Source organism: Marmota marmota, unplaced genomic scaffold (assembly GCF_001458135.2).
Source record: "Marmota marmota marmota unplaced genomic scaffold, marMar, whole genome shotgun sequence".
In the NCBI taxonomy this organism is placed as follows: domain Eukaryota; kingdom Metazoa; phylum Chordata; class Mammalia; order Rodentia; family Sciuridae; genus Marmota; species Marmota marmota.
In genome coordinates this window covers 1721374-1743493 of record NW_025999941.1, presented here as the reverse complement: position 1 = coordinate 1743493, position 22120 = coordinate 1721374, and the positions used below count along the sequence as shown (strand labels likewise).

The following is a 22120-nucleotide window of genomic DNA, read 5'->3' as shown; positions in this document are numbered from 1 at the left end:
GCTGGGTCCTGGGAATTTCATACCTTGCATCTCTAGGAGACTTCCGTGACACCCCTCTGCCCCAAAATGACCACAGTTTTGAAAGGTCTTTCATTGTCTAGCTTTCTACATTAAACACCATAAAGTGCCAGCATACCCAGAACTGAAGTCAGATCTCAAGAAAACCCCACATTTCCCTCTGGTCTGAGCTCTCCTGCAGCCTCTTGCAACACTGAAGCGCATTTTCAACTTTGAGTCATTGCAAAATGTACCTGGAGACAGATGGTGGAAGCTTATTACTTCCTGTATTTTGAGAGAGCTTTGAACAGTTTTGAAGATCCTATCTTCCTGAGAGAGAAGGGGAGTTTGCACAGAAGATGGAAGGAGAACCTCATTGTCATACAGAATACATATATGATGTTGTAATGAGAAAAAGGAAAAAAAAAAGGGTGTCACATTAGATTGGATAGAGAGAAAGGATGAGAGAGGAGGGGAGGAGTAGGGAGGATAGGAAGGGCAGCAGGATAGAATAGACAATATGATTGATGTATGTACATTCTATGTATGTATTATATGTCAAAATGCACTCTACTGTTATGTATGACTAAAAAAATAAATAAAAATTAAAAAAAAGGAATGAAAAAAAAAAACACTTGGGACATGACAGTCAAGTTCAATCTCTCACTTGAAAATATAGGATTAGAGAAAGAAATTTTCTTGCAAAGGGCCTCCCAACTAACCAACAGCAGAAATAGTTTTCAAGTATTTGAACATGGTCATACTTAACTTCTTTGGGATAGGAACAGTGTTACCTTCTATTTACATTCTCATTCCCTTGGAAGAGTTATCAAGCTATCTAAATATTTCTTTAGCATAATACTCATAAATGACTTTTATTATACTGCATTAGAACTGTTTATACTCTTTATTTTCATAGCTTCTAAGCCACTGACTTTTCATACATGCTATCGTAATAAAATGACATCTTCCCACTGTAGCTTTAGTAATATCTGAGTTCTGCTTGGACATTTTAAAGAAATCTTAAACTTCACTCAGGACTAGTCTGCTGGATTCTGATTCTTTCATCAATGGGACTTTCTCAGCTCCTCTTTTTACCTGTTTCTTTTATTTAAACTATTGTTAATTTATGTACCAGAAACTTGAATTACACAATGCGTCTTACACATGTTATTTCATTTAATATTCAAAGAACTGAATGAATTTGCTATAATTGTTGTCCCTATTTTATAGGTAAGGAAGTATAGACTGAATAACATAAAACTTCCAAAGTTACAAAAAGCCAGTTATGTGGCAAAGCAAGGATTTGATTCCAGGGCTGTTTGACTCTATGACTTAGTGTAATGATATAGCAGAATAGGACAATTCTAACAGAACTGGACCCACACAGTGGTTTAAGGGAAATCTATTCTAATTCTCAAGTTCTACTGGCTGGTCATCATGTTCTTGCTTATCATTGCAGGCTTAGTTTCTTGGTGGGGTGGGGTGGGTAATTGTATTGAGAGTCACCATAATTGGATATTTTGCATGGGACACTAAGGGTGCTTGTCTCCTCGTTGCAGGTGGCTGTGTTACTGCAATGTGCCACAGTTCTGTGACAGTCTACCTCGGTATGAAACCACCCAGGTGTTCGGGAGAACATTGCTTCGCTCAGTCTTCACTGTCATGAGGCGACAGCTCCTGGAACAAGCAAGACAGGAAAAAGACAAACTGCCTCTTGAGAAACGAACTCTAATCCTCACCCATTTCCCAAAGTAAGGGAGAACTCTTGCTCTTGCAGAACTTCAGGTTGCTAATACATGTCGAAGCCTGCATAGATAACAAAATCTGGAATGATAAACAAGCATCCTTGGGAAGAAAGTCCCTCAATTTCTTTTGTCCATCTTCTTGGGTGTGTTCCAGTTTTTATTAGCTTGTTAACTGCAACCATTGTCCCTTACAAGTTCCATTCACCTTCCACCATCTGGACCATTGTCTCTGGGTCTCCTATAGTGGGCCAGCACTTTGTTGAAACTAAAGGATGGTGGGGGAGGATCCATATCCACAGGTTCCATCCACTCAGGTGGTATAAAAGAACTCAAGTGGCTGTTTTTTTCATTCCTATTCTCCACCCCCCTCTAAGTACTGGTGAATTACCTGCCTCTATCTCTGTTCTACATGCTTTGGAAACTAGACTGTAAGAACAGAACTGGGTGTAGTGGCACATGCCTGTAATCCCAGTTGCTTGAGAGGCAGAGGCTGGAGGATCAGAAGTTCTAGGCTAGCCTGGACAATTTAGTGAAGCCCTGTCTTTCTTAAAAACAAAAAGGAGGGCTGGCCAGGAGTAGAGGCTTCCTTTAGCATGAACTTTGTATCTCTGCACTCAATTTCTTATAGAATATACATATTCTTGTGCCTCTTACTCTACCAGAGCTCTGAGACATTATCTTTTAAGATCTTTAAATGAAAGGAATGTGTCAAACCAGTAGAACATTGAAAGGCTGCACTGTTGGCCTTGGAAATGCATTTTCAATGCTAAGAAGCAAAAATTTAAGCCAAAGAGTTTGGCTGCTAGTGAGAGGGACAGAAGGCACAATTGATAACTTGTGGAGCAGAGATAGTAAGACATGAATGAAACAGTTCACTTTGCGGTTGTCATTCTGCCTGATCCGTACTTGTTGGAGGAGGGAGAGGGTGTAATTTCAAAAGGCTCTCTAGGTATGATATAGCCTTTTTCCTCACCCTATTGAGAACTGTCGATTTAGAGAATAGAGTGTGAGAGGAGGTATTATCTTTTTTTTTTTTCTTTATAGGTATTATCTTTTTTGACCAGAGGTAATTGAATTGAAATCTGTTTTATTTGAGAAATTAGATTTTGATTACTAAGATATTATTATTGGAGTATCCAATTTTGTGTCTCAGGAAACATGGTTTTAATTGTTAAGTCTGGTCCAAATACCAATGATAAAAATGCTTCTCTGATAGAAACTGAAAATTCCTTGGCAGTTTAATCCAAATCCTAAAACTTTCATGGAGGATGTCTTGGATAATGCTGACAGACTTTTCTTTCAGCTGAACAACAGATATTTTCACATATTTCCTAGCATCCTGATTGTCAGATTGATTTATCCCCAGGAAACCAGCATATGAGACAAGGCACTTAAACTGCAATTTAAATGTTACCTCTCAAATGAGTTAAAATTTTTGGGTATGCTTATGTCTTTCAGTGGCTGCATATTAACTGGTCTAAGCTTTTTTTCCTTAGATATTGAAGCAGTTCATACTTATTTCTCTATTATATTTGCCACAAAAGTGACAGCTTATATTTTATGATGATAGTTGCCATTCTGTCTCTAAGCCAAGGAACAAGGGACAAAGAGGGACCACCCTCCCCCAACACACACACACACCTGTTATGCTGCTCAAAGATAAATTTTAATTACTTTGCATAGTGACATTTTTTTCCCCCACAGCAAATTCATTTTCTTTTTGCAGATATTTGCTAATTATAGTGTGTTTTGTTCTATCAGCCCTCAGTTCTGGCACGCTTATTCTGTTGAGTTAAAAAATCAACGCTGCTTTCTTCTCTGTTACTAATAGTAGGATAACACTACCACCCACTTCTGCTTTTAAATCCCCTTTCACTGAATATGACAACATTCTAGGCTGTTGGGGATTCAACCTACAGTTTTGAAAGCAGAATCAACACATTTTGAGGTCTGAGGCGCTATTTGAGTCTTGGGATATCTCAGAGTGAGAGCTGGGATCAGCTTGCCAGCATCCATTGAGGACTCTGGCTCTCAGATACATGGTCAGGGCTTATATCCTTATCTTTTCTGTCCTCATATGCTGTTTTTTTGTGCTGCTTGGCTTTAACTTGTGCCTTTCTTCCCCTTATTTTCTATTATTTGCCAGTTTTCTTTAAAACCTTAATATCTGTATTTCATTCTAAAAGTAATAAATGTACATGTTGCAGAAAAGTACATGGTTTAGAGAAGTAAAAAGAAGAAAAAGATCACCCATGGCCTTACTACGGTGAACTAACTACTTTTAGTGTTTTTAGGTATTTCTATTTTTTTTAAAAAAAAGTTATTTTTATTCTCCATATGTTAGAAAACTCCAGGAGATTATTGTGGGCTTCCAAAACCTGAGATGCTTTTGGTTATAAGATGATGGGAAGTTAGCATAGTAATTAATCACTGGTTCCAATCCTGGCCTTGCCATTTTGCAGTTATGGGAACTTGGACCAGTTATTTAATCTCACAGTGCATTAGTTATTGCATCTGTAAAATGGGTTTAGTAAGTGATTCTATCTCATGGTATCAATATGAAGATCAAGTGAATTAGTAAGCATCACCCACTGATAATACTACCTATCACACAGTGAGAACTCATGTAACCATGTGGTAAATAAAATATATAATACTGTAAGTCTCATGAGGATTCAGTAAGAAGTTCCTGGAGCAATTCAGGCACGAGGCAAGCATTCAATCAACATCAGCAATTTTTGTGGTGGTAATGACAGTGACAATGACAGCTACATGGAGAGCTGAAATTGTGTGCTGAGTCTCACTGGGGAAGATTAATGCATTTCCATGGTGTAATGTTCTGGGTATTTTATGTTGCATGCAGCTGTATAAGGTCAACAGAGAATAGTTTGTAGAAATGCATTTCTGTGTTTAAATATGTTAGGGCTGCCCAAATAAGTCATCATTTCAGTCTTGATTCCCTAGTGTATTACGAGTTAAAGGTGAGACTCAGAGGTTTAGGGTGATTGCCATAGATGATTAGGGCTTTTGTTCCTCTAATAACATGTTATTTTTTTTTTTTTCACTCTTTTTATCTTACTATTATTTTTACTCTTGTGTTTAGGTTTTTGTCCATGTTAGAGGAAGAAGTTTATAGTCAAAACTCTCCTATCTGGGATCAGGATTTTCTTTCAGCCTCTTCCAGAACCAGCCAGCTAGGAATCCAAACAGGTAAATTTCTTTAACATTAATTAGCCATCAGGAAGGCCAACTTGAAGTGTTCCTTGTAGCTCATTCTGCATGTCATCAGGAAATTAAAGATTAGAGCCAGCAAAAAAGCAAGCACTTTGGTGAATCTTGCATCTGTATCCTATTAATGAGGAGAAAGTGGGTACACACCAGAGCCTTGTAACTGTATCTGTGTCAGTGAGGAGTGCAGGTGCACACCGAGTAGTTAGAACAACAGTAACTGCAGGAAGCCTTAGCTTGCACATTGCAATTTTATGGGAGGTGTAACATACCCGTTGTTCAGCTCTGTAGTCAGCTGCTAGCTTTATTCACAGATACTTATAATCTCAGTCAATGGCTAAATATGCCCAGGAATCAAGTCTCAGTCTGGCTTCTTCCTCTGTGGTGTCTGTTTTATACATCCACTTACTACCCAGGATAATGGTGGGTTAGTGAGTGGAAGAGAGTGATAATCTGTTTCAGGATGTGAAATACTTTTCAGTAGGGCAGGGCATCTCTTTCATTTCCTTAGGTCAGCTGGTGGCATCAGTTGGCATTTTGTGAGGAAGGGAGAGAGATGTGTTTTCTAGTCACAGTGATCCTAGGAAAAGGATCTGAATTCCAGCTTTTGACACTTGGAAGACAGAAGTTTGGCAAAAAAAAAAAAAAAAAGTGCTGAAGCAACAATTTATGCCTGGCGGTGGGGAAAGACAGAATGTTGAATTTTCTCCGTCCAAAGTTTTTCATAGAGTTCTAGCTCATGTTCATATGGGGGCTTGTGAGTGTTGCCCTCAGCAAAGGTTATTTTATTTTTGCTTTAAAAAAATTCAAGTAGAGCCAGGCACGGTGGCACATGCTTGTAATTCCAGTGGCTCCAGAGGCTGAGGCAGGAGGATCATGAGTTCAAAGCCAGCCTCAGCAAAAGTGAGGTGCTAAAGCAACTCAGTGAGACCCTGTTTCTAAATAAAATACAAAAAAAAAAGGGGGGGGGGCTGGGGATGTGGCTCAGTGGTTGAGTGCTTCTGAGTTCAACCTCTGGTACTCCCCCTTTCTCCCCCAAAATCAAGAGGCTGGGTGTGGTGGCACATGCCAATTCCAGCTACTTGGGAGGTTGAGGCAGTAGGATCCCAAGTTGGAGGCCAACCTAGGCAACTTAGCAAGATTCTGTCTCAACATAAAAAATAAAATGACAGGGGAATGTAACTCAGTGGTAAAGCACCCCTAGGTTCAATCCCTAGTATCCCCCCTCCAAAATTTTGAGATATAATTTACATACAGTAATGTTCACCCTTTTTAGTGTCCTGTGAGTTTTGACAAACACATTTAGTTGATTAACCATCATTATCATCAAAAGATGGAAGTATCACATCACTCCAGACAGATGCGCTTGAGTACCTTCATAGTCCATTCATTGTTATACTCCAGCCCTGGCAACCACTGCTCGGCTTTTTTGTTCCTATAGTTTTGCCTTTTATAGTGTGTCATCTGGAAGGAATCATATAGTATATGCTTTTTTGAGTTTGATGACTTCCAAATAGCAAAATGCATTGGAGGAGTCATTTATGATCTTTTAAAAATCTAGAACCCAATCATGAATGCAAATATAAATTTAAATGTAAATTAAAAAAATTTTTTTTTTGTGGGGATACTGGAGATTGAATCCAGGGGTGCTCTACCACTGAGCTACATCCCCAGTTCTTTTTATTTTATTTTTAAAATTTTGAGATAGGGTCTTGCTAAGTTGTTGAGGCTAGCTGATCAAAAACTTTTTTTAAAAAAACTCTCGCTACCAAAAACATGTCAAAAACACCTTTGTGACCTTTTAGTTTCACCTTAGGTCATAATTTCATGTTTGGTTGAAAACCTACAGTGCTACAAGGCCTACCCATTCATATTATACACTCTCTGTAGACTTGAGCTGTCAGTCTGGACACAGTGTTTACTGGACACATTCTCTGTAATTACTGGCCATTGTTCTCTGAACTTGTGCTATTTTATTTTATCTTTTTTTCTCCCCCTTCTCTACTTTCTCCTTCTACTCCTTCCTCCTCCTCCTCACACTTTAGCCACCTCCTCCTCCTGCCTCAGCCTCCTGAGTTGCTGGGATTGTAGGCATGTGGTATGGCACCCAGCTCATTTTATCTTTGTCCTGATCCTACTTAGTTTCCAAATGTCATCTCTCCCACAAACTCTTTCCTAATTCCTCCCATGCACCCTTGCCAGGACTATATCTCCTTTCTTCCAGGCTTTCTTAGAACCCTGACTGTATCCTATTCTTGATTCTCAAATGTGTCTGCACGATGAAACCACCCATGGAGATTTGAAATGTTCTAGATTGTGAGTGCCACGCCAAGAGAGTGGGATGTTATTGGCCTGGGGTGCGTGACCTACACGTTGGGACTTTTAAAAGCTCCTAGGTGAAATTCTAATGTGCAGTATTTGAGAATGACTGTGTCTTATAGTACTCACCCCATGGTATCCTTGCCCTGTTTTTTTTTTTCCTATGTATTTTTTTTCTCTTCTATGAATGCAGTTCTTTGATGATCAGAGACCCAGTTTTTCAGTAATAATAATATAATAATAATACTTTTATTAATTGCTTGCCTGTGAAGCTTGAGGCCTGCTTTATGTCTTCAAGCCTTTTCAGAGACCCTGGGAACCTGGAATGATCATCTCTTTTGCGTGGTTGAGGACATGGAAGTTCAGGGTTGAGCAACAAGTTGCCCCAAATCACAGCTTATAAGGCATGGAGCTGGGTTTCATACCTGGGGTTAATTTCTAACTCCTACACCACCTCAGGAGCCGGAGCTCTACCTGCCCATTGCATTCTCTTGGCGTGCACTGCAGCTGTGCCCTTCAGGCTTACAGAAGGAATGAGTGAAGAGCATCATTTCCTCCTTCAGGCAGGGGGACACCAAAGTTATTCAGCTGGATCAACTTAGCTTTCTTTGGGAGGGACTCTGGGGAGGATTTTTCCATTTGTGAAAGACCTTTGACCCTTGTCTTTCCCACATCCTCCCAATCTGCTCAAGTTCTGACCACATGTAATCTGTCATAGAACAGGATGAAGAAAGCCGAGGTTCTTTAACTCAGTGAGAATTTTGTGTTTAATTCTGTGGCTAAGGTCATCCCCAGTTGAGTGGGATTATACACTTTGTAGTATACAATCGCTTTAGTATTACATGAAGCTGTCAGCAGCATACTGCTGTAATTGCAGTGTGTTCTTTTTAGGGGAAAGATGAATATAATCATTTACCTAATTGGCATGTCTGTGCACGGATGCAACTGTAATAAATGACATTTGTAATGATGGCTCTGAAGTTTTGCAAGACACTTAGATGTCCTTTGAATCATTAGAGCTTCTTCTTGGTATAGAGTCACTGCAGGGTACTTTGAAATTCAGATGGCCTGTATGCTGGAAGAAGAAACATAACAGCCTATATATTAGTTAGCTCTCTGTTGTGAGAAAATACCTGAGAAAAACAACTTGAAGGAGGAAAGATGTATGTTGGCTCAGTGTTCCAGAGGTTTGAGTCCATGGTCAGTTGGCTTCATTGCTTTGGGTCCGAGGCAGGCAGAACATCAGGGTGAAAGGGCATGGCGAGGAAAACTGCTCATTTCATGGCAGCTAGGAAGGAGAAGGGAGAGACAGAGGGAGGCCAGGAGAAGACATAACTTTCAAGGACATGCCCCCAGTGACCCACCTCCTCCAACCAGGTTCTACTTGCAAGTTCTACCACCTCCCAATGGCTCATTCAATTATGCATCATTGAGGCTCAAGCCTTTACCACATAAACCTCTGGGGAATATTTCTGACCTAAACTGTTACAGTTTGGTATTTTAGTGTATTCTGATTTTTTTTTTTTGGCGGGGGGAGATGGGGTCTATTTGTGTTGCCCAGTCTGACCTCAAACCCTTAGGCTCAAGCCATCTTCCTACCTCAGCCTTCCCAATAGCTGGGACTTCAAGTGTATACCACTACCCCTGGTTTTATTTTGATTTGTTGTATATCAATTACTATTCAGTTAGAAGTACGGGGGGTTAGGCTCACTATTGCTTGGTTTCCTTATTCCATCACTTTCTTGATTGATGAGAATGTTGTTCTCTGCACAAAGAGCTTTGACTGCATTAAAAGTTGGGTGAACTTTCTTTCTGGGTATCTGATCTGCCATCCTATGACCAGTGTCACTGAGAATGTCTATACCCCTCATTATTTTTCACCTTTTCAGCTATGGATAAGCAGCACAGCTAGCAAAGGAGCATCCTCTTTGTACAATAGCAAAACAAACATACACCAACAGCAAAACTTGTTTAGAAATACTTTCAGATTTACAGAAGAGTTACAAGAATAGGATAAAGATGGTCTAGATTCACCAGTTATGAACATTTTTCTATATTTTCTTTATTGTCATTTAATCTGTAGACTCTCTTCAGTTTTGTCTCTTGTCTTAACAATGTAGTCTATAGCAACTTTCCCATCACCTCAGGAAACTTATGATTGCCAACTAGTACCATGGTTGCTTGCATTGGGTTTGATCAGTTGGTGTCCGCTGGCTTTCTCCATCATAGATAGCATCACCACTTTTCCTTTTGTAATTGAAAAATACTTTTGTGAGGAGGTACTCTAGACTTATGCAAATATTCTGTCTTCATCAAAATTATACTCATAAAGTTTAGTCTACATACATGATCTTTCCTGAATGAGTTATTGTATGATGGCTGCCAAATGGTGATTTTTTTTTTTTTAATTTTAAACTACCTTCCATCAATCTTTCCTTATTTATTTGTTGGCATTTGTATGGAAGAACTTTGCCTTCCTCATCATTCATTCATTCATTGATTCATTCATTCATTCATGTGTTTCAATATGGATTCAGAAACTTATTTTATTCAATGAGTTATACTAATACTGTCTTTATTATCTTGATGTCCATGTTTTTTATTTTAAAAATGACTTTTCTTGTGAGGTATTTGGTAAAAATAGAATGGTCTTTTATTGTCTTGGTTTCTTGTTGCCTGAAAAGAAGAGTCATTTAATACCTTCTTTTTCTTTTGTTGGGGCAGTTATCAATCCACCTCCTGTGGCTGGGACAGTTTCATACAATTCAAACTCATCTTCTCTTGAGCAGCCAAATGGAGGGAGCACCAGTCCTGCTTGCAAAGCCTCTTCTGGGCTTGAGGCAAACCCAGGTAAGCTCTTCAGAGGAGATGAGAGGGCTGTGACTTGCCCTAGGAGCTCCAATGTCTGCAGAGCACCAAAAGTAAAAAAACAAAAACAAAAACAAAAACAAAAACAAAAAACCAATTACAAATTGTGCATGACCAGATTTTAATGTCTGGAAATCACTTTGGTTTAGGATTTGGACTGTGTTTGTAAGTTATTGCTATGTACTAAACTAATCCAGAATACAGTCTTAAGATCTGTAATGACTAATTAGCATAGCTCATTCATTTGCTGTATTGTCTGGTAGTTGGCAGAGCTTAGCTAGTCTCAGGATCTTGGTGAGGTGGACTTAAAAGTCTATGCGTTGACTGGGGCCTGTGTTCTGGGCTTTACTTGGCTATAGCAATTACATGAGAGAAACTCTGTTCTGTATATCTCTCATCATCCTTCTGGGACCTTGGGCTGTGCAGAAATGTCCTTTTTGTGACAGTGGCAGAAGCACCAGAGAGCAAGCAAACATATGCAGTGTCTTGAAGCCTTGACTTGGAACTGTTACTCCATCACTTCTGCCTCATTTTGTCATTGAAAGCAAGTCACACATTTGAATTCAGAGTCAAAGGGGTAGAGAAAGGGAGAAATGTTGCCTATTCTTTTTGTTGGAAAAGCTGCAGTCACATGGCAAAGCATGTGGATGATAGCAGGAGAAAGAATTTGGTCATTAAAATAATCTGCCACATGGGCACAAGCATCTTTTAATCCTAGAAATATTTTACAATCATAGAATTTTTATTTTTATTTTATTTTATTTTTTTGTGGCACTATAGGGTTGAACCTCAGGCTTCTAGTGCTTTCCTAGCATGCTATATCCATGAGCTATATCCCCAGCCACATAGAATGTTTTAAGGGTTCCTTTCTGTCCACAGATTGGACTTAAAATTGTCTATACAAACAAATTATGGATAGGATTAAGCTTTGAAATAAAAGAAGTGCTAGGAAAAGGGAGAGAAGAGGATCTTATATGAAGTATATTTAGCATGTGTGTTGTTCTCTCTATCAAAGAGTTGGAATGCAATTGAAATGCTTTCTTATAATAATACTGTTAGTCTTTCAGGTTTCAGCCATGACAGGTGTAAACCTCATCTACAAAAACATATAGTTTGCAACATTTCCCTTGGTCACTCATAGAATTTGAAGATTTATTGGTCAGATATCTGAAAATATTCTTATCTCTAAAAACAACAATGTAAGAGTTATATACAGCTATTTAGTAAGTAATATATAATATGGAAGCATCTTCTGTAGACCAGGAACTTGGTATCACTCTCCTCCTTTTTAACTAAAGAGAGTAAAAATACTATGTGGCAGTGTGTTTGATGGGGTTCACATCTGAGGAATAAATTAGATTAGATTAAGTTGAAAAAAATTAATTTTAAAAATGAATACATTTTATGAAAGTAAAAACCTGGAAAAACAAAACTTGACCATCGTAAGGGGAAAAAGCGATTATGCAATCTCCTGGAAAGTGGGAAAATATTCTCTCTGCTTTTGCATGGCCTTCCCAGCATGTGACATGTTAATTGCACCTACTTTATAGGCCAGGGCACTTTGTGAGGTTTTAAGGCCCCCTCCTCCCACCAATAAAAAGCCAGGTGTATGGCACACATTTGTAATCCCAGCAATTTGGGATGCTGAGGTAGGAGGATCACAAGTTTGAGGCTAGCCTGGGTAACTTAGTGAGACCTTGTCTCTAGAAAAATAAAATAAAATAAAATAATAAAAAGCTCAGTGGTATTCCCCACCCCCACCCCTGGTCCAAAGTGCAGAAATGGGAAAAAGTTAATTATAAAGTCAGTCATTTTATAATGAAAAAAATAAATTATTTGTCTAGAAGAAAACAATTCATATATCATTGTGTATACATATACATACTCGTAGGCTTGAATATGTGTATTTCTCCTTGAGCTACAAGAAGAAATAATAGTTTAAAGTTTCAATACACAACCCTGAGTAATTCATCAATCAAGCAAGCAAATGTATCAATAAAGATGTAGAAGCCTTAAAAACATGATCAATATGCTTAAACTAATGGGTGTTTAGAAATCATTACTCCTCAGAATTGGAAAATTCATATTCTTTCCATAAAGACGCTGCACATTTATTTTCAAAAAATAATAAAACCATTTTAGGCCATAAAACAGCTGTCAAACTTTTTTTTTTTTTTTGTATTTTGGTGTCATATGGACCCTATCCTCTTACTAAAAAGAGACTATATTAGAATTACTAACCAATAATAACTAGAACATCCCTTTATATTTTGCAAATGAAGAAACATTTGCTTTAATAACTCATAGATCAAGTTAAAAATTATCATAGCAAATAGGAAATATTCCAGATGGATCCGGGTTGGAAGTCATTGTGACCTGCTCCCTTTTTTTTCTACTCCTTCTGTCACCTTTTCTCCTGGTGAAGTGAGAGTCAACCTCCACACCCATCAACATTATTAGAACATTAGTTGGATAGTTGGCATATATTTTCTGTTTAAAACCATCCATTGTTTGTCTTTTATTGTGATTATCATAGGAGAAAAGAGGAAAATGAATGACTCTCACGTTCTGGAGGAGGCCAAGAGACCCCGAGTTATGGGGGATATTCCTATGGAATTGATCAATGAGGTCATGTCTACCATCACAGACCCTGCAGCGATGCTTGGACCAGAGGTCAGCAGGGTAAACTGGGTAGCCAGCTGACAGACCCCCTATGGTCTCCTGGCCACTCCAGCTCTCAGAAATGGGGGTGGCAATGCTTAGAGTTCACATGCCACCCTAATCTGCATTCGAGCTGGTGGTCACGGTGGGGAGGGTAGCAATTGCTGATCAAAAGGTGACCAATTCTCCTTGATGAATATCACATCCCAGGGCCACATACCAGTAATTTCACATAGTTGAGAAAGTTTTGTCTTGAAGAATTTCAAACCCTCATAAATGTTGCAAAAATCCTGCAATAAAAATCCATAGCCTTTGGTCTAGATTCAGCAGTGTGTTAACATTACACCGCATCTGACTTTCCTGTCTCTCCCTTTCTCTCTTCTGTGAATCATTTAGAACCACTTCAGACTTAAAAAACAATGTTGTAATACTTAACCCCTAACCTTTTTTGCTGGTATTTCATGAGAATAAGACTAACACAGGGCTGGTAAACTACAACTTATGAGCCAGGTGTGGCCCACTTATTTTTTAGAAATATCTATGGCTGTTTGGCCATACAACAACAGATTTGAATAATTAAAAAAGGGGATATGTGGCTCACAAAACATAAAATATTTATATCTAGTCCTTTACTGAGACGTTTGTTGACCCCTGGCCTAGGGTACAACCCATACCCCAGTTCTCCATCCATCTAAATTTCATCCTTCTATTGTTGAGGGATCAGTTAGGGATTATGCGTTGCATCTAGTTGTTATTACTTCATTCTTTAGTCTCCTTTAATCTAAAACAATTCTTCAGCTTTTTGTCTTTTGCAATGTTGACATTGTTGATTAGTCTTGGTCAATTGCTTTGCACAATGTCCTTCTCTTTGGGTTTGTCTGATTGTTAACCAGTGGTTTGATTGATTCAAGCAAAGCATTTTTGGTAAAAGAAAGTACTGCTGTCTTTTCATTGCTTTGTACCCAGGGGTGGGGTGACTTAAGAGATTTTTTTTATTGCTTCCAAGAAATGAAAAGATGGCTTGGACATCATTTTATAAACAATTTTATGGCTTTTTAGTGTGGCTCTGGTAAATTCAAGTATTAATTTTTACTTTGCTGTATTCCTTGGGTATTTGCTTTATGGTATTGAGGATAATTTGAAAAACTAGAATATCAGAGTAAAAAGATCTCATAAAATTACTCCTTCCATTTTCTTCTAGAGATTCAGTCTGTGGAGACTTAAAAAACTCTAGTGCCTTTTCTATACTTGTATTTTAGAGTATTAGTAACTTCACAGATTAGCTTAGTTTTTTTTTTTTTTTCTTTCCAGCTATGAAGTGGGGATTCAGTCAACCATTTCAGAATTTATTGTGTGGATTTAGTATTATACCAGAGCTGGCTTGTACTGGCATGAACAAGAGAATTGTTAAATTTTCAGGAGTTTTGTTAAGCTGGTTATTAAACATCTTAGTAGCTTGAAATTGGCTCTGGTAGCACCTGGTTACCTGGACAGCCAGCTGTAGGCTAATGAAATGAGCAAGTAATGCCAGTTAGGACTTTTCTTCCCTTCATGAAGAGCTGTTTGTTGAGCACTTGCCTGCATACCACCTGGTGAGTTATGTAAGGTGGGAACATACAGTGCAGGCAAAGGTTGTACTGCCAGCTGTGGTTAGTGTGGTTCAACACATATTCCTCTGGGAAGAAAACTGTCCTCCAAAAAGAGATGCAAGAATATAAGTATGACTGCCGCTTTTGGGACTTTCTGAGAATTTTGAGATATGTCATTTCAAGAGTCTTTAAAACTCAGCTGAATGAGATTCTTTAGGGGTTGGCAAACTATAGTTCAGAGGCCAAATCTAATCTTTTTTTTTTTTTAAAGTAAAAATTTATTGGTACACTACTACACCTGTTCTTATATTCTATAACTGGCTTTTTTTTTTGGGGGGGGGGCGGGTGTCCTGGGGGACTGTACCTGCTTTTGCAGTTTAGTAGCAGTTGAGTAGTAAAGACAGAAGAGACCCTATGATTCAAAGTGTCTAAAATATTTTCTATCTGACCCTTTATAGAAAAGTTTGCTGATACCTAATTTTATATCAAATACCACCCTTATATATAGGTAATAGTCAGCTTTCTTACAATACAATCTTTACCAAACTTTTCTGTCCTCCTAACTCGTGGTGTGTATGTGTATGTGCATGTGTATACATGTTTTCTCATCTGTGCATGTGTTTAGGACCCTGAAAAATCACAAATATGTATCTTAACAGAACAAAGAAGAGAAGAACTTTTTTTTTTTTTTTTTTGGTATAGTACTAGGGATTGAAACCAGGGCCTTGCCTATGCTAGGCAAGCACTTTTTATAGTTTATACTTTTTTTTATAATCTTTTTGAGAGAGAGAGAGAGAGAGAAAATATATATATATATTTTTTGTAGATGAACACAACACAATGCCTTTATTTTTATGTGGTGCTGAGAATTGAACCTGGGTACCGCCTGTGCTAGGCGAGTGCTCTACTTCTGAGCCACAATCCCAGCCCAAGCACTTTTTAATCTCTGACTCAGTGTCTAACTCCTTTTTGTTTTAAGTTGCCCCATCTGGCCTCAAACTTGGGATCCTTCTGCCTCAACCTCCTAAGTAGCTGGGATTACGGGTGTGTGCTCCATTACACCCAGCTTAGAAGACAAGTTTTGATATGTTCCAGCTTCACTATCTTATGACAATAACTCTTTTTTTTTTCCCCCTGCCTCTTGCATCTCAGACCAATTTTTTGTCAGCACATTCGGCTAGGGACGAGGCAGCAAGGCTGGAAGAACGGAGAGGTGTAATCGAGTTTCATGTGATCGGCAATTCCCTGAACCAGAAACCAAACAAGAAGATCCTGATGTGGCTGGTTGGCCTACAGAATGTGTTCTCCCATCAGCTGCCCCGAATGCCAAAAGAATACATCACACGGCTTGTCTTTGACCCGTAAGCTGAGCTTTGCTCTTTTTCTTTAATTCCTTTTAAAGTGAAAGAGCAGTTCCTCTTAGATAGTGAAAGTCAGCCCTTACCACCCACTGAATCCTCTTGCCTCCTGTCACACTGTGGGTATAGGCTACATCAAGTTAATCTTCACATCAAAAAGCACTATGATTTATTTTTCAACAATGTATAAATGTTAATAATAATGGAGCTTTATATTTTAAATTGCTGGTGACTATCCTGTGCTTCATTCATTTTAGCAGTGAGAGAATATACACAATAAGAGGTCGCCTTTCTTTTTTCATCATCAAAGCATTTTGGTTTTGTTGATTTAAGTGGGTTCCATTGTTGCCAAGGTCAGTGAACTCTGGGAAAATTATTGGTATATAAGACAGATTAACTTTGAAAATCCATTGCTTTAACACACACACACACACACACACACACACACTCTCACACACTTCTCTAATTGGATGTGTTCTAGTACATACAGCCCAACAGCCCATATGAACTATAATATATGCATGTGACAGTTCAGAGTGATGCTTTACAGAGAAGGTCTGATAAATTCTGTATACAGAGTTTCACCAATTGGACGTGTGGATTTTGTGGGTTTTTTTTTCCATAATGTTTTTGTAATGTTTTTGAGTAAGAACAAACCCTTCAGAAATACATGCCATGTTTGGGCATGACATGAGCATTCCCTGACCCCCCACTGTGGGTCCCCTGGGAATTGGGTGCATCAGTTTCAGAGCACCTTCACACATTCTCTGTTTTCCATTTGTAGACTTCACACATTTCTTAGGTGAGTTGCCTCTGGTACTGAGGGGAGCTCTGATGAAGTCTCGTGCTCTGAAAAATCTAGGTGGAAGGATGGTCTAATGAAGATAGTAGCTAGATGAAGGAAGTTCCCATAGAAACTCAAGGCGAACCCCCTTCTTGGTTATTAAAGAATGCCTCAAAAAGTATATTCATATTACCAAGACAGGTAAAACTTTGACATAATCTTATTCTTTCAGGAAACACAAAACCCTTGCTTTAATTAAAGATGGCCGTGTTATTGGTGGTATCTGTTTCCGTATGTTCCCATCCCAAGGATTCACAGAGATTGTTTTCTGTGCTGTAACCTCAAATGAGCAAGTCAAGGTAAGGGAAACCCAAGGTCTTAGAAGAAAAGCAGAATGTGGGGCTTCTCACTAAAGCTGTGGAGCTTGGGAAGAGCTTTCTGTGCCATGGCCAGAGAAGGTTCAAAATGAAGTTCAGGACTTTTTGTGAAGAGTCCATTCACTGTGAGTGTATGTGTATGGGTATATGTGTGAGGAGAGCAAACTGTTCCATTTACCAACAAGTAGGGTTGTTCAAGGCTTTGTTGGACCTTGGGCCAAAGCACACTGCACAACCCAGTATTCAACTTAAGTGTAGCCTATAGCAAATGAAGAGAGAGGTGTTTGAAAGCAAATTTCAATGTTTATTATTAACTGACACACAACACGCACATGCCTGTGTGTACGTGCATACACACGCACATGCCTGTGTGTACGTGCATACACACACACCTGTCAGTGCTGAAACACCAGAAAGGATGTGGTTTATCTGGATTAGGAAAACGATTTAAGCGGCTTATGCCTGAGAAAAATTCGTATGCCCTTTCCCCTAAAGGGGACAAGGACTAAAGAGATTCTAATACAGGAAGTTATGAAAAACTTGAGTACAGTATTCCTATTCATGTAGGGTTTGGAATGTTTTTGTTTTTGTTTCCCCCTAATTGTTTTGAGCATAGATTATCTCTTCCCTGGGAACTCTGGCCGTGTTTTATTGGTATTATGGTTGGTCTAGTCAGAATGAACTAGATTCCCTTTGGGCAGGCACAAAGAGCTCTCCTCTAGACCCTGTCATGTGTTGCTCTGCTGTTCTTAGGAAAAAGGAAATCAGAAAATGTATCCTTAGAAGATTATTCATTTGGTATTTAGGAAACCCTAAAGAATATCATGGAAAACTATGGTGGTAGTGGAGAGATAAACAGCTCATATTTAGATAATTGCCAAGAAAACTTATTAGAAAGTCTCCAGTGATATTATCCAACAGAAGCATAACGCAACCTGCAGATAGAAGCTATATATGTGTTTTAAGATAGTCTAGTGACTACATTTATAAAAAAGCAAGTGGAAACAGGTGAGATTAATTTTTAAAACATTTTATTTTGCTTAGTATTGAATATCATGAATAATTGTTGAGACTATTTATATTATTTGACTTATATTAAGTCCTTGAAATCCAGTGTATGCTTTACTCTCCTCTCAGCTTGACCTAGTCACATATCAGGTGCTCAGGAGGCACATGTGGGGAGCGGTTCACAGATTACATATGCAGATCTAGGGACATCCATTTCCAAAAACCAAAAATAAATCACTAGAACCAATCATTCTTTGGTTGAGGGTTACAGTCACTTGTTGGTGCTTTTGCTTTTATTAACAGGTTTACTCTCTAGTTACAGTGCCAATTATAGTTGCTGTGATGTATCTAATCTCATGAAGCTCAAGTGGAGCCTTTTGTCTTTGACTCCTAGCACTAAGCATCAAAGGGCAAATGCGATTTGACTGTCTTAACATTCATCATTCTGACTGGGGAAGGTGAAGTCCTAAATGTGCTGGAAATTGTTCTCTGGTGATTTTTCAAGGAATTCTGACAGCACATCTTTAGATGGCATTACTGCTATCTTTATCATTTTTACCCTTTGACAAAATGAGAAATGTCCAAATATCCATATATTTCCAAATGTCTAGAGTTTAGGACCTTACTTAAAGAAAAATTTGACTTCCATAGAGATAAGACCTAAAAAGTATGCTTTTGGTTTTCCATTTCAGAAAGGTTGCATAATTTTTGTCTTTAAAGATAGCTATTTCTTGTTTGAAAAGGTCGATTAAGGTTGACTTGGACACACTTTTAGGAAGATACCAGAGGAAAACTGAAGGTATTTAATATGAATTGGATGCTTTGTCATATTACTTCCCAGAAGGACAATTTGTTTTTTTCCCTCTAAACCATGTAATTTTCTAAAGACTTAAAGGAAAGTAGCCAAACATCACAAACTCAATAGAAAGAACTAGAGGGGGAAAAAAAAAAAAAAAAAAAAAAACAACAAACACTTGAATGTCTTGGAAGTGCAGTTTTAGAAAATGATTAGTTTTTCGAAACTGAATGGAATAGAGGAATAAAATTTCCTTCAATATATATGAAAAAAACATTAGGGACTTGCTTTTTAGTAGGAATGGGAGAAGCAGTTCTTCCATTTGTTTTCTGGTCTTTTCACTCTCCTGTGTCATTAGTTATGGGTTATTGAACAACTCCTGACACAGGTAGTATTCTTTTTTTTTTTTTTAATTATTTTTAGTTGATGATGGACCTATTTATTTATTTATATGTGGTGCTGAGAATTGAACCCAGTGCCTCACAAATGCTAGGCAAGTGCTCTACCACTGAGCCACAACTCCAGCTCATAGATAGTATTCTTAAGACTTCATGGGTCCCAGTGGCAGCAGCCTATATCTGTGAAAACAGCAAATGCATAAATACAGGTATTTTTTTTTTTCTTCTTGATACTGGAGATTACATGCAGGGATTCCTAGGCACTGACTGCTTCCAGCTAGCTCTTTTTTTATTTTTTACTTTGAGAAAGGGTCTCGCTAAGTTACATAGGGACTTGCTAAGTTGACTAGGGCCTTGCTAAGTTGCTGAGATGGATCTCAAACTTGGGATCTTCCCAAGTGGCTGGGATTACAGGTATATGCCATCATGCCTGGTTGTATAAATAGAGGTTTTAAATGTTTATTCACCATATTAAAGATCTTGGCTAAATGTTACTTTAAAAGTCTTCTTCAGTCATTTTGGAGAATCAGGCTTATATACCAAATCCTATGAATACGTTAAATAAGATTTGTATGTGATTTTATCGTGCCCAAAGCACACACAAAGGTAACATTTGAGAATTTATTTGAAACTCCTTACCTGGCTTAGAATACCTTGTCATGTAAAAACTATTTGACTTTCTTATATGTAACTCAGAAATTATATTACTTCTACAGTTGTTTACCACAATAAACATTTAAATAAGCTTTGAAGTTACCAAGTGGATTTGGAAAGGAATCCTTTTGGTGACAGTTTAAAATACAGGAATAAAAACAAGGAAATAGTTTTGGGGTTAATATCTAAACATTTGCTTATAATAGCTTTGTTTTCAGTGTTATCTCTAACAGAGATGATGTTCACAGGTGTGAGTCATAATACTAGACGCAGAGGAGGTTCATGTTGAAAAACACAGTCCCTCATCACAAGCAACTTGGAATGGGGAAAATTTCTTTGTAGAGGTGACAAACTAGTTGACTCTGATGACAGATATCTTATGTAGGTTGTGAGAAGCTACCAAAGAACCATCCTTAGTAAAATTAATTGAATTTGGGGGTAAAGAGGAGAAAATTTAGTTTTACTAACTCTTCTTTTGTACCAGGGCTACTTTACTGAGTTGCTGAGGTTGACTTTGAATTCACAATCCTCCTGCCTCAGCTCCTAAACCACTGGGATTACAGGCATGTGCCACCTCACCCAGCTTTTATTAACTCTTTACAAGGTGGTACATATAACAAAATCATAGCTCTCTTGCATCAACTACGTCTATAGTGACAGGAGCTTCATTAGAGGAATAGTTTTTTAATGAATTTCAAGACACCACTTTACCTATACACGTGTTTCCCAGTGACTAAACAACCTTTCCCCTTTTCTCTAGTTTTTATCTTTAAAAATAATTTTTAGCTGGGTACAGTGGCACTTGCCTGTGATCTCAGTTGACACTGGAAGCTGAGGCAGGAGGATTGCAAGTTCGAGACCAGCTTAGCAACTTAGCAAGACTCTTAGGAACTTAGTGAAACCCTGTCTCAAAATAAAAATGAAAGGACTGGGGATATTCTCAGTAGTAAAGCACTGAAAAAATATGAAGATAATTTTTGTTACATTTTCATATAAAGCAAAAGTCCTACCGCCAACTCACTACTGTGAACTTCGTATTTGTCCTTCCAGGTACTTGTCTTTTGATTTACATACGTTGGAATGTCCCTGGACATATCAGATGACAGTGTGTTTTGTTGTTTACATAAATGAAATTTATACTGCATAGATTCTTTTTTAAAAAAATATTTATTTATTTTTTTAGTTTAGGTGGGCACGTTATTATTATTATTATTTTTTTAATGTGGTGCTGAGGATTGAACCCAGTGGCCTCATGCATGCTAGGTGAGCACTCTACCACTGAGCCACAATCCCAGCCCTGCATAGATTCTTGTACTTCAAAATAATCTTAACGTTATGTTGTAGAGATCTTTCAACTTCATTGTATACGTTTGGTTATATAAATTTATACTTAAATTAATTAAGTTAATTTTATAATTTCGTTCCTCAGTTACTCAAGTACACAGTGACACCTGTGCTGCCATATTGGATAGCATAAACAACATTTCCTGAAAAAAAAAAAAAAAAAATATATATATATATATTTTGCCATACTGGGAATTGAACTCAGGACATCACACATGTTAGGCAAGCACTTTATTACTGAGCCACATCCCTAGCTCATAAAGAACATTTCCATCATTGCAGAAATTTCTTTTCTTTTTTCTATATATTTTTTTTTCATTTCAGAAGTTTCTACTAGTGATGATATAGAGCTGTTTTATTCTTTCTATAATATTTTATAAGGCAGATGCATCATAATTTAAGTAATAGAAGTTGAATTGCTGTATGAATGAATATGTCCAATCTAATTTCTAGATTGCTCTTTCAATGGGCCTCTGAATTTACATTTTTACCAGTGTTGTTGGAGAATATCATTTCTCCTTATCCTTACTGACAATTATTGTTGAAATATTTCATTTTATGGTGGAGTGTTCTGATTTCTATGCTGTTGGACATATTTGTTTCTTTATTGATAATATTTGTTATTTGTGCCTATGACAATGTTTCATTTAGACTGCCCCCCCTTGGTATTGATCCTATAGAAGATAATAATATATTCTTGTTAAGACTTAATAACATTTATATGTCATTTATGGTATCTTAAATTGCTTATGGTATCTTAACGAAGTTTAAAGATACAAAGAAGTAGTCTACTTAATATCAGTCTTTATACTTATGCATTTTATATTTTCTTGAAGAAGCCTTTTTATACCTTTATGTTATATAATTTCTTTTTATACACACACACACACACACACATACACACACACATTTTTCTTGCAGTAACAAGGGATTGAACCCAGGGCTTTGGTAGGCAGATGGCCTGCCACTGAACTACACCCCCCCCCCCCCC

At 37.9% G+C, this 22120-nt stretch overlaps 1 protein-coding gene across 1 annotated transcript in view; it reads left to right on the top strand.

The window, feature by feature from the left end:
• Positions 1-22120, top strand: part of Kat2b (lysine acetyltransferase 2B) — an 88255-nt gene that overhangs the window by 47490 nt on the left and 18645 nt on the right. The window contains exons 6-11 of the mRNA XM_015494358.2: positions 1560-1751; positions 4849-4955; positions 10017-10142; positions 12697-12833; positions 15563-15771; positions 16785-16911. Of these exons, the coding sequence (XP_015349844.1) occupies positions 1560-1751; positions 4849-4955; positions 10017-10142; positions 12697-12833; positions 15563-15771; positions 16785-16911 (898 nt within the window). The remainder of the gene's footprint in view (positions 1-1559; positions 1752-4848; positions 4956-10016; positions 10143-12696; positions 12834-15562; positions 15772-16784; positions 16912-22120) is intronic.